This window comes from Branchiostoma floridae, chromosome 13 (assembly GCF_000003815.2).
Source record: "Branchiostoma floridae strain S238N-H82 chromosome 13, Bfl_VNyyK, whole genome shotgun sequence".
Taxonomy (NCBI): Eukaryota; Metazoa; Chordata; class Leptocardii; order Amphioxiformes; family Branchiostomatidae; genus Branchiostoma; species Branchiostoma floridae.
In genome coordinates this window covers 16035238-16048495 of record NC_049991.1, presented here as the reverse complement: position 1 = coordinate 16048495, position 13258 = coordinate 16035238, and the positions used below count along the sequence as shown (strand labels likewise).

Here is a 13258-nt window from a genome sequence, read left to right as displayed (position 1 = left end):
TCAGCGGACTGAAGGCATGACTCTCCAGAGAGGAGAGCTGGTTTCCCTCCAGGGAGAGTAGCTGCAAGCTCGTCAGCCCGTCAAAGGTACCGTTCGGTACATCTACCAACTGGTTCTCTTCCAGCAGGAGTAGCCACAGTGAGGCCAGTCCTGTGAACGTGCCCTCCTCTATGCTGGAAATCAGGTTCCTTGAAGCACTGAGTCCAAACAGGCTGGGGAGCCCTGAGAATTCACCTTGTTGCATTTGTGTGATGTTGTTATCATCAAGGACAAGGAATAATGTGCCAGCGCCCAGGCCAGTGGGTACAGTTGTCAAGCCTGCCCCCTGACAAACAGCCTGAGTGTGTGGAAAAGAAACGTTTATTCAGCAGGGGAAAATCTGATAAAAGTAGAGACCCTGAAGTTTTCATTGCCTTGCAGCTTTGTATTAGTGAATCAGAAGTGTAGCAAAAATCTAATAATTTGATATAAATGAAAATTAAAGATCCTGAAATAAAGTAACATTTCTGTAACTGAGAAAAATTGATGAAAACAGAAACCCTGAAAATTGAATATTTGCAGCTTTACCGATTTTGATTAGTACTTTGATTAGAACAAAAGTGTACTAAAAAGTGTCAAAGTCTCACCTGCACAGGGTTTTCACATGTGCACTCAGACGGACAGTCTTGACCATGAACCACCACACAGATGCAGGTAAGGAGTAACAAGCAGAAGACTGGTTCCCTGTGGACTGGGAATCTTTGCAACAGCATCTTGATCAGATGAAGGCGTCAACTCGGGCTCTACTGTAAGAAAAATGGAAAAACAAGAATGTAACAGTTGATGTTTGAAATTAGCATCATCCATATTAGCAGCAATAACCATTAAGGTTTTCACACAAGTAGAAAATTTGCCAACAAACCTTTGCTTCATACTAGAAAGCAGCTGGTAGGATTCTACATGTACATGTTAGGAACATACCATGCCTTTGGGATTATATGTGTGGCATCATTGCATGCTTGCAGTAGAAACACACACACCTGCTTCAGCCCACCTAACGTTTCCACTGATTCTTCACACATTGCAAGTGAGTTTTCAACCTTGTTGGCTTGTTACAATGTTTGAGCCACCAGCCAAGTGTTTGCCTTTGAAATTACAGCAACTTGAAGCCAACCCTTAAGAGCCCAGGTGAAAGTCATCATTAGTATTTGAATCTCCAAGTTCTTCAGAGCAAGTGTAAAATCAATGTATTTCAGTTTCCACTTCGTGCCGATGGTAGCTTTGCGCCACCATGACTGTAAACATTACATTTTGCTGCAGTCAACGTTAACCATGGAGCAATACATAAAAAGTTCAGACTGAGCCTTTTTATTGTGACACGTTTTAAGAAATTGTGTCATCGCAGTTATTGATAGAAGAGGATCTGAACCAAGACGTACATCAATCCTGTGTGCAAATGTTTAAGGTTACAACATCATGTCTTTCAACTTCTCTAATTAGTTTTCAAAGGCGCTACTGTAGAACTTTCTTTCGGCAAAGCTCGTCTTCAAAGGTCTTCTGTGTGTAAAATTAGACCATCTACATGTGTGAGAAAGCTGAATGTGCCCACTCTGACCACAGGGAAGTTTGCCCTAAAGATCACTGTCAAGTTTTCAGACAGTGATTTATAAGCTTTTATCAACAGTACTAGCTGTCCAGGCAAAGTTTAGACAAATTAGAAGGCCTTTCTATGAAGCTCAAGACACAGGCAAAGTGGTACCTGGTCCTATTTCAGCACATTTTATTGTTGCTTGCCATTAGCACAGTGAAACGGAGCACACTGCTGGCTTTTACTTTAGGCCCTGTCTGCATGTGTGTACCATGAAATGGTCTTTGCATTTAAGTATTGCACATAAAAATAACTCATCACAGTATTGCATCTTATCTTCCACAGATTCTGTATGTATGACCAAGTACTTTTAATATATTTTGTTGTTTTCAATTGAAAGACGCAAATATTTCAGCAAGCAGCAGCCTCAAAGAAACTTGCTTTGAATCAAATCTGTTCCCCTGCATCTCCTATAAAAAAGTTTGCTGCAGTCTTTCAAGTTTGAATCCTTTCTGGTAGTCTACAGGGGGAATTCGAAAACTGACAACACAGTGCCAGCTTTTTTTGGACGATAAGTAGATTGCGCAGTCTTGTGAAGCTATAGCTCTATTCCTTGTGGTTTATCTTGTTGCTTCCAGTGATTTTTAACCAGTACAAAGGGCCCCATTACTACTGACCCATAAGCCTGGGCTTCCTTAATTGTTGTCCTTCTCTTATTAATCTGATTAAGAAGCTTGCTTAGGTAACCAGTAGTAAGGCAGCAGCCAACAGATCCTTGCGCCCTTTTGTGTCCTGTCTTTGGAGCATCGCGCTACAATCCGATCACACCTTCTCACTTGGGTAGGTGTTGCTAGGATGTTTGGAAAGCCTGTTAAGTTACCTTTAGGAAACACACCTGTGAAATTGTGTTTTTCTTAGTAATACATACTCTCTTCTCGTTGGACCAACAAAAAATGTTGTGCTCCAGTCCATCAAAAGATAACCTTGAGAATGTTTTGCTTGTGCCAGTGATTGAAAAAAAAAACATTCCATCCATTTTTAGTATTATTACTGTTAGAACTTTTAGTATACACTAACTTATATCTACTTTTCATTTGTCAATGAACATCTAAAAGTGACTTTTTCAAACTAGTCTAACAAAGTTAAGTGGCCCTGCTGTGCACATCTCACCCATGTCCATGTGACATATCAGGTCCAGGTCTTCTCACCGGACCAGCAGGTGAGTAAACAGGTAGTAAGGTGAAACCAACTGGTCATGCCAATTATAAGGCTTCCACGTGTCACAACCTTTCAACCGCACTTCCTACAGGATACAGGAAGAGCATCATGTAGCTTTTATCTCCTTAGAAAATGACCCTTACATGTCTGAACCATCTGCTCAATCTTCATTCCTGTATACGGACTTTCGTCTTCCTATTCTATTGACAGATATTCTTTGCCAACTGGTAATAGTCTTCTTCCTTAAAGCTGAACATCAATATTTGAATAGTAATGGTGAGTGGGAGTCATTGCTTTTCTGACAAGTCTTACCGTGTTGCTCAGCAACAGCGAGCGTATTACGTGCCGAAACGTACAAATACCAGCGGCTCAGCACACGCGGGAAAAGACAACAACATCTACTTCACTAAAGCTCTTTACTGCTTCTTAATGAAACAAGCATCCCGATATTGGTAATATGACAAGCCCTGTATTTGATGCCCTTTTAAGCAGCAATCTCGCGCTAAAATCATGTTATTGTAACCCTTTAGACATGTACACAGTGGCTAAACCAACTGTGTCAAGTGATGCAAATATTGATGGAACATGCTGACGCCTATTAGCAAATTTATTGCGATGCAGATTGATAGACTGCTGTGGCTGTTTTCTTTTCTCATCACACTACAAAATTCCCAGACCTCTTCAAAGATCAGCAAAGTCAAGGGCAATATAACTGATGAGTTCATTGTGTACTTGTGTCTTGATTTCATATTAAAATACCATGGCTTTTAAAGGTGATAACAAAAAGATCTGGACAGACGTCATGACTGACGCACCAGATGTAAATGTCCGATGTGCACAATTTGCAGTGAGAGGGACTCCCATTTGTCTTCTGTCAGAACAACTGACACACTTGCAAGACATTTTCAAGTAGCATTCTGGGATCAAAGTTGTTAAAATACACTTCTAAGTCTTGCTTGAGATTGTACACAATGAATCCCTAAAATCGTTTTGGTATCTGAACTTATTTGAAGCCTCAAAACGATGTTTAAACAAATGATGGTGCTTCCTGTGGTAGCATAGTTCAGTGGCAGAAAAATAGACTCAGAAAACAAACTTAAGACTTTCATCCTAGGAAATCTTCTAAAAAATGTCAAGCCAAAAAGGAAAATTGGAATTGAGTTTCAGACATTTGCTGCTAAAGTTGATCATCTCTTTGATCCAGTGAAAGAAAGGATTCAAAAGACAAAGGGTTTCATCCTTGGAAACCTGAAAAATGTGGACCCTAAACAGGATTCATGGGAATTAAGCTACTGACATGTGCAGCTGAAGTTACTCAGTTCTTTTATACCCACAAAAAAAGAGCTTGATCTGTGGAAATCTCATGAAAAATGTGGAACAGGAAATCATTGGAATCGAGCAACAAACATGTGCAGCTAAAGTTGCTTGTCTCTTTTATGGTATATCTTGGCACATTTCATCAACATTTGGGTTTTCCTTTCATCTTTTCCGACTTTTGTCCTTTGCATTTGCCATTGGTACATTGAGTGATCACTTTTCCATATACTAGGAGGTTGGAAACTTCATTCTTTGCAGTATTTCACCACAAAGATCTAAACTGTCAAAACACTGAAAAGATCTTTTTGTTCCTCTTTAAAAAAAGAATGGCTGCCGCACTTACTGTCACATTCAGTACATGTAGTATTTATCATGCTCTGTGGCTTTCAGTAAGAAAAGAAACTCACCTGCCAGTAACTGGAGCAACTGTTACAGTTGTGGCCATCAAAGTAAATGTTTTCCTCTGCTGTCCGTCAGTTGTTGATCAGCTTCCTCGTCTTGATGTGTGAAACTGCCGAGATGTTCATCAGCACGCATGATGTATTTAAGGAGACGTACATTTCCCTCCTTACCAAGTCCTACGCACTTCCCCGTCTATTCAGATTATGCAAATGTTGTTTCAAGGTGGCTTACAGTGATGCATAGAAGATGTGGTCATGCCTAAACATCCTGGCAGTCTTTCATAGCGGCAGATTTGGGGTCAGCAAATAAAACAGCACTTTGTATACATAGGGGAGTGGCTGTTTGTTAGTCAGAGTTTTCTTAACTCTCAGCCTCCTGAGGTCGCCACTTTGCACCACATTTGTACTGGATATTGCATTGGATAGCAGAAAGAAGGTTAAAGCTTTAGTAAGCCAATGAGTACCACATGAATACCTTTTTGGGTTGAGAGCTACGTTGTAGCTAATTTGTTGGAAGATAGTTTTGTACTTCGGTGCCTCGTTGCTATCACTAGTAATTCAATTTGCTCAGACAACTTGGCAAGAAACAGAAAACAATTTACGTGGAGCTTAAGGCTTTAAAGTTTTCTGCATCCATCGGTGTGCTTTTCACATTTCAGCTACTTGTTTCACTTTTGGGGATTAGTCGCTTCAAAGGATATACTGGAGGAAAGACTTCTGTTGAATGATTTCCAGCAAAATTCATTGAACCTAAAAATGCTCAAATTTCAAACTTAACTAGGAAGCAACTGTTTCAGTAATAATATTGACAGAATTAAGACAATACACTAGTATCATATTGAATGCAGTATTCATATGAAGAAATGAAACTGACACTTTTACTGACGTACATGTTTCCATGGAACCCAAGGCTGTTTTATTCCGCATCGTTTTGCTTTTATGTCTTATATTATGAGCAGTGCTAATGGCAAGGAAATGCATCACTTCATGATTGTTACATGTTTGAACATATCTGGTCTGTAATGAAAACATAAACCTCTTAAAGTCTTATCTTACTTCTTGTGTAAACCCTTTTGTTTCTACTTGAATGTGTACAAAGCAAGACTTATTACACAGTATACTTAAAGGTATGAAAGATTTAGCACATGTAGTAAGATTGAATATAGATTATTCAGTAGAAGGAAAAAGATATTTTTGTCTTGTTAAGTCTGAGATGATGTAGTAAGAAATGTGATGTGTTTTTTTTCACCATCCTAATCAATCCTCTATAGCAAATGTTACTGTAAATTCATTTATTCTACCTAGCCTGGGCTTCAGTTTTGGGAAAGTAGGTTTTTGCAGCGTTTTGAATTTCTGGCCGAAAAAAATTTTTAGTACAGTAGAAATCCGTTTTGTGTGAATTTGCAGATCTTGAGGAGAGTGAAATCACTGTGAAAACAGCAACATGAAACCACCATTAACATTTTTAGATTTACACTATAGTCTCTTGAATTGCAGGCTAGTCTCAATACAGAAGATAAAGGCAATAGATTCAATGTGCAGTCTCAAAGTAGGATACATTTGTATTAGCAAACCTCAAATGATGATGCCTATCAATGCAATCATGTCCATTTAACTTTTCAGAATGCTCTGCCATTTTCTCAAGGACATTTTCCCCTCATCTCAAGGTCAAAAGACTCTATGAATGTGAAAATAAAGTACTACTTTTATGGTATGAAGTGCTGCTTGTCTAATGTTCAAGGTGCTTATAGATATAATGCTCTAATGATGACTGCTCTTCTTTAGTGCCTTTCTGATTGCCCAGTCTTCTGGAAAAAAAGCCAATGCACTGTGCATGATTGGCACATAAAGCCCATTAACTCCCCTGTAATCAAACTCTCAAAGCCTCTAATCAAATTTTTATTTTTGGTGCAGTTCCCGCCTCGAATCTTCAATTACCGTCATCTGTCAGCAGAGACAGCAGGTACTTCATCTTGTTCTTCTTCATATTTACGCCTACGTACTAAAACTGGCTTCTCTTGACAATCTTAGGTATTCAGTACTTGTCCTTTGTCATGTGTACAACAGTGCTTGTATAGCTGTGCATTTTCTAGGAAACTTTTGTCACTTGCCATTTCCATAATATGGCAAATTCATTTGTTTTCGTGGGGACTTTGATTAAGCACAATAAAAATTTCACTGTAAAGCACACCAATTTGTTTTCTTGGTCCTTAGATGTGTTACGATAAAGGTATAGCAAGTACATTGTAGTATCTTAAAAGTAGAGGGCAGGGAGGAAAACTTTCATATAGCTACTTCAATAAAACTGAGTGCTCCAAGTCATAGACCTTGTCCACAGGCTTTGTTTTTCCAGTTAATACTAGTATATAACTAGAGTTCAGCGACCTCATACCTCCATGAATATTGAGAGCTTTTGTTAATTTCATGCAAATGACTTAACATTAACATGATTTATGCATGGTGCTGTTCATCATTGAAGAACGTACAGTACACATGTCACAAGTAAAATTCCCAATTCAAATCATTAATCATTAAGTTGTTTTGCAATTTTTGCATAAATTATGCAAATATGTTCCTCGTTTGCATATTTGATATCAAACAATGAAATTATACAATTTCCTCATTAATTATGCAAATTAAGTCCTTATTTGCATAAGATGCATATCATTATGAACATCTTTGCCTAAGCTACCTGCATACCTAAAATGCAGGCAATCCGCCGTTCCTTTCTGCAGTTATCCTCTTTGGAGTGTCTTGACAAAAATGCCCCTGCAGTTCCACAATTGAATGTAAGGGGACTGAAACTTGCCCCACTTTGTCATGACGCTAAAAGCTATCTACCACCCAACCATATCACGTACGGGACAAGAGATACATTGAAAAATTGCTATGATAGAATATTCTCATTAATTATGCAAATGTACTCCTATTTTGCATAATTAGTATTATATCTTGTCCAACATTGTCTAAGGTACCTACATACCAAAAATCATGAAAATCCGTTGTTCCCTTCTTGAGTTATCCTCGTCAGAAGTTTTTGACAAAAATGCCCCTGCTATCCCAAAACTAGACGCTAGGGGGCCCAAACTTATGTCATTTTTTCCTGAGCACAAGAGCTATCTAATACTTAAAAATCTTGACCATAGCATGTTCAGAACACCGAGATAGCAAAACCGGAAGTTGCACTGCAGTACCAAGGTCACACACCAGGGGGCCCAAAAGTGACCTTGACCTTCGTCTTCCCAACCCCTACCCACATACCAAATATCATCGTAGTCCATCAAGAGGTTCTCAAGTTATGATGTTCACAAATATCCGGAAACACTAACACACACACAGACACACACACAGACACACCCAAAACTATTTTTTCATGGAGGTAATAAGCAATTGTTTTTTTTAAATCCAAGGCCCTACAAATTAAATTGATGTTGCCTAAGAGTGGAAGGGAAGATTTCAGTGTTGTAATTGATACAATGAACACTCATAATTGAGTTGTCTAATTAAATGTCAAAGCAGAAGAAGGGAGTTTGCCTCAAAGTGGGGGCAAAACTTTCTTCCACAGCAAGCTACCTTTCTAGGCAAACTCTCTTCCTTGGCAAACTCCCTTTTCTAGCATTAGGGAACCTAAGCCAACTCTGAAACAAGCAAACCCCCTCCACTCAAAGTCCGCGAAGGCGGCTACATATTTGCGGTGAGGTGGAGAGATCACTGACAAAACGAAATCACTGTAAACATTTCCAACTTTACAGTAGTTCCTGACAGATGTCCTGGGACAGGGAATGTAATGAATGATGTGAGGACAAGTCTCCTGACGTCCCCCGCTGTAATCCAGGGTGGTATCTCCTGGAACACCTGCAGGCGGCATTAATCCTGAAACTGTTCCCCTCTGACATGAGTTATTGCTGTTTTCCACAGGGCAACGTGTGCAGAACCTTGCAGTGTCAAGGTAGGTTACCATGTACATCAATCATTCGTTTGCTTTTACGTAAGCAAATCTATGGTAGGATTATGCTATTTTGGGGCTGTAGTTCAAGATTTTTTAGTTTCCTTTTGTTTACTACACTCTGGTAAAAATAAAATGTTCCAAGCACGTGCCCGGTCAATAAACATTAGATCCGAGTTGCCGTGCCTTCAAGCATGTGCCAAGTTTTTATTTTATTTTTTTGCAATTCCAGTACTAACGCTAGTTGGCATTTATCCGCGGGGTAAACTATATCTTTTGTTTCTAAAAACAGGGTATTTAAGGATATCGTGATGATGGATGGTGCTTTGAAACTGCAACATTTTCAATCACTGCAGTTTGTAACCAACATCCATCAACTTGATCATGATACTGTATCCCTACCCTGTTTTTAAAAGAACAGATATAGGTTACCCCACAAGTAAAGGTGAACTAATGTACAAAGGGGCATTTTATGCAATGGGTGGATATTTATATTAGCTTGTTTTATTTGCAATATCATGCCCAAAGGCTAATTTCATGTACAGTCTCAAAGACTTAGAGTAAAAATAGTGATATTTGTAAGGTAGATTTGGCTAGTGCAAAGTTTCACTGATATAGACGTGCTACATAGAAAGAAGGGATACATGTAGTTGCCATGTGGGGGTGACAGCGGATGGCAGCAGGAGAGCTGTGCTCTCCCTGAAGCAATCAACTGTGATTAAATCTTAAGGACAAGATTCATTACAGGTGTAATGGTGGGTTGGTGTACAAAAGTTTAGTTTTAATTGGATAATGGTAAAAGAATAATGCATTGAGAAGTTAGCTGTTTTGAAAATTTTGTTAGATCTAATGAGACATTAATATTTGTTGTTTATTTGTTTGTATGACTATGTTGGTTATAATGTATGTCACCTTTTTTATACTCCCTACAGAAATCTGCAGGCCTTTCTTTGGCAGGGCTCAAAAGGTGTGAAACACTCCTTGGATGAATAAAGTTTGGATGACATTTTGCCTGTTATGACACTGTCTATATTGTGCCATCTTCAGTGTTCATTTTGATAAAGGACTTACAATTAACTATTTTTTGTCAATTTTAGGTCCTTCTCTCATCCATCGGTGGACAAAGATGACACCCCCCAGGGCAGAACTCCCAAACGTATGTACATGATTATGTATTAAAAGGATTGGAATATGTTGAGAATAAGGTGAAAAGAAGTGTATGCAAAATATAAGGGCTGTCTCCAGGAACTATACTACTGGGACAGAAATTTGTGTGTTGGGAGGAACACATTATTTCTTTTTACACTTTGTAGGAACCATCACTCAGATCCTTTGTTTCCTTTGTGTTTTCTGTCCCCACAACAGAGAGGAAGTTGGATACTTTCTTCAGAAGTCCTCCCTCTGGCAAACAGGAAGCTTCCGAGAGCTCAGAAGCTACAAGCGTATCTCTGCTTGACAAAGAAGAAACCGTTGAATGTGAAGAGGAAGGAAAACCTGATTATCCCCTTCATTGTACCCTCAGTATGACTGATCAGATGTCAAAAGATAACAGATTTGAAACTGCCACTAACATCAAAAGTATTAAGTCTGCTCCTGAGCTTGAATCATTCACACCTGTTCATGACCATGACAGGATTCAAACAGATGAATGCCTTGCTGTGTTGTCTGATGAAAGTAACAAAGAGCAGCAGAAGCAAACCGTTCTCATCACATGTATAGAGACTCCACAGAAGCATGGCAGTAGTATCAATGCATCTACTAGCGACAATGATTCCAACAAAGATTTATGTCAAAGAAATGAAATTACCGTGCAAGTCAAAGAGGTCAAAATACAGAACAGTAGAATACCTCTTGCAAGGTCAGATTCTGAAAATCAACTAAACACATTATTACAAGAGGAGGATGCAAAGAATGAGAAAGTGAGTGGTGCCAACCTTTCTTCGTGTAGCTCTGAACGTGCAACAACATCACCACTTTCTCTGACCAGGAGTGACTCTACCTGTACAGAAACAGTAAAGAAAGAAACTACAGAAGAGTCTGAAACAGAAATCCTTCCAGTGTCCTTTGACCAAGCAACTGACATACACAGGAAGGAAATCAAACTTGGCTTCAGTATGGACTCCTTAAGACAGAAGTTAAAAAGACATGCAGAACATAAAGAGAGAACAGAGATGATGGGAAGGTCATTCAGGGCTAAAATCTCACCAAGTGATAACCAGGCAGCAGAGGATGAGCTGAGGAGAGAGATCAGGTGAGCTTACATGTGGATTAACAACAAGGGCTTGTAATACTGTAATAGGTGAAGTGTTTGTGGGAATGTAATTTTGCAGTAGGGAGAAATTAAAGTGTTCAGAGTAGTTTAAAGTTCAGGGTTGAAACAAGGAAGTAGGCCGGCAGAAGACAGACCACAAATTTTTGTGGTGATTTTAAGGTCACAGTAAAAATGTTACCATGGAAACTGCAAACATTTTCCGAATTCCCCTTACAGTATTTTTGTTGCCTAACTGCAGAGGTACAGGTAACACTTCAAATTTCTTGACAGTGGTTGACCATAGTATAATTAAAAGACTGCACTCTTGTCTGTGGACTGTTCAGCTTTTGATATTTGAAGGTTATGCTTTTGTTGTTTCTTTGCAGCAAGGACAAGTTCACACAGATGGAGATCCTGGGACAGTTTAACCTTGGCTTCATCATCGCAAGACTGGGTGGAGACCTCTTCATCATTGATCAGGTATGTAAACAATCACAAAATATCCTTATGATTTCAAAGTTTGATTTTTTAACAAGCAATTGTACTTGTAAAGGCCATGTTAAAGGTTTTACTCTCAAGGAGTATATTCAATTGACAACTTGCATCAGTGTCAAATTGCCCTTCTCTCATAGTTTTTTAAACCATTTTACGTTTGTACAATGACAGCACAATCAAAAAAGACAACTGTACGTAAATTTCACTTTTCTCAATTGTTTTCTCAGAACAGTAATTTTTTTTTCTACCACCAGAAAAATTGGATTTATGAAAAAGGTTCCTGAGAATTTTTGAACACTTGGGAAAATGTTTAACAGCTGCCTCTGTGTTGAGCAACCCCCATGTTAGTTTTAGGGGCTGTAAACCATGTCTAATGTCTGGTCAATGATCACATCCATTTTACTGACATTGTGTTTTGCATCTACTGTAGCATGCCACAGATGAGAAGTACAACTTTGAGATGCTGCAGAGGAACACGGTGCTGCAGGGACAGAGGCTGATCCAGCCACAGAGTCTCCACCTCACCGCAGCCAACGAGAGCATCCTCATGGACAACATGGACATCTTCAGGAAGAACGGCTTTGAATTCACCATCCAGGAAGATGGTAATGTACCTACAATTCGCAGAAAGCAAGGGTTTGTATGCAGTTGAGACCACCTTTGTCAGAGAAACACTTTAGATGAAGAAGACATTAGATATTTGGATGTGCTTTGGAATTGCAACAAGACAATAGGCTTGAGACACCCACAACTAGTGCTGGTGTCATGACACAAACATAACACATTTCTGTGTTTAAGAAGATAAGTTTGTACTTTTGTATCTGGTGTAAGCAAAGGCCCAAAACAATTCTTGTCTTAATTGTATGTTGAAAATTCTTGAGTTCAAGGGTTGTGATGAAAATGTTTTGGTCTTCCCCAGCACCCTGTACAGAAAGAGTCAAGCTGGTGTCCATGCCGGTCAGTAAGAACTGGACGTTTGGGAAGGAGGATATAGAAGAACTCATCTTCATGCTCAGTGATGCACCGGTAGGTTTTGTTTAATCTCCAGGCAGATCTACCAGTGGCATAAGGAGTTTAGCTGGCCAAGGAGTAGTCTGTGTAACACAAACTCTGCTGTCCAGGGCTGTAACTGGATGTTTGGTGGGCTGCTATAAGCGAGATTTAATCAGTCTAGCCAAGGAGTGTTCTGAGCCACTGATTCAGAACACTCCTTGGCCAGCTAAACTCCTTATGCCACTGGTAGATCTGCCTGGAGATTAGGTTTTGTTGACCACAGTATACATAACTTTGAAGTGTAATTATAAATCTCGGAGATGACGTATTGCAGGGTTTGTCATGTGTACATTCACATGAACAGTTTGTAAGACACTGTACATTATTGGGTTAAAAGATATGGGCAATTTTTGAAGGATAGAAGTACATTTATTCCATTTGAAGGATATTCAGCACCAAGGACATAGCTCTTTAGGAACAGTAGTAACCTCTGGCAGTAGTAACACATGCAGGCATTTTCCTTTTATCTGTTTTACTTGCAAATTAGATCCTATCTTTCAAGATGAAACAAAATGCCTACAAGCCTAAGCAGAGTGTATGGTGCTTATACAGCAAAAGATGGCATGGAAATTATATTCAACCTCTTAAATACATGTACATACACGCTGTCTATAACGTTTGTTTCTGTGGGTTCTATGATGTTTAATCAGTGTCCCCTTCTTTTCCAGGGTGTGATGTGCCGTCCGTCACGTGTCAGACAGATGTTTGCGTCGCGAGCCTGTCGTAAGTCAGTGATGATTGGCACAGCCCTTAACCGGGGAGAGATGCGCCAACTGCTGAGCCACATGGGAGAGATTGAGCAGCCGTGGAACTGTCCTCATGGCCGCCCCACTATGAGGCACCTCTTTAACCTCAACATGCTGCCAGACTGAGCCAAGTTCTCATTTCTAAGGCTAAGATTCTGTTAGGAATCATTGAAGTAGTATTATCTCACCAAGGCAACTTTTGCGACCAAGCATTAGGACAGTACTTCTGTGTGTTTGTATTGAAATTCACATGCATGTGCACTG

The 13258-nt window shown here is 39.5% G+C and overlaps 1 protein-coding gene across 1 annotated transcript in view; it reads left to right on the top strand.

The window, feature by feature from the left end:
• Positions 1-13217, top strand: part of LOC118428751 (mismatch repair endonuclease PMS2-like) — a 26552-nt gene extending 13335 nt beyond the window's left edge. The window contains exons 12-20 of the mRNA XM_035838942.1: positions 6418-6466; positions 8422-8452; positions 9382-9416; positions 9547-9605; positions 9815-10700; positions 11087-11180; positions 11626-11800; positions 12115-12221; positions 12917-13217. Of these exons, the coding sequence (XP_035694835.1) occupies positions 6418-6466; positions 8422-8452; positions 9382-9416; positions 9547-9605; positions 9815-10700; positions 11087-11180; positions 11626-11800; positions 12115-12221; positions 12917-13120 (1640 nt within the window). The 3' untranslated portion in view covers positions 13121-13217. The remainder of the gene's footprint in view (positions 1-6417; positions 6467-8421; positions 8453-9381; positions 9417-9546; positions 9606-9814; positions 10701-11086; positions 11181-11625; positions 11801-12114; positions 12222-12916) is intronic.
• Positions 13218-13258: the final 41 nt, after the last annotated feature.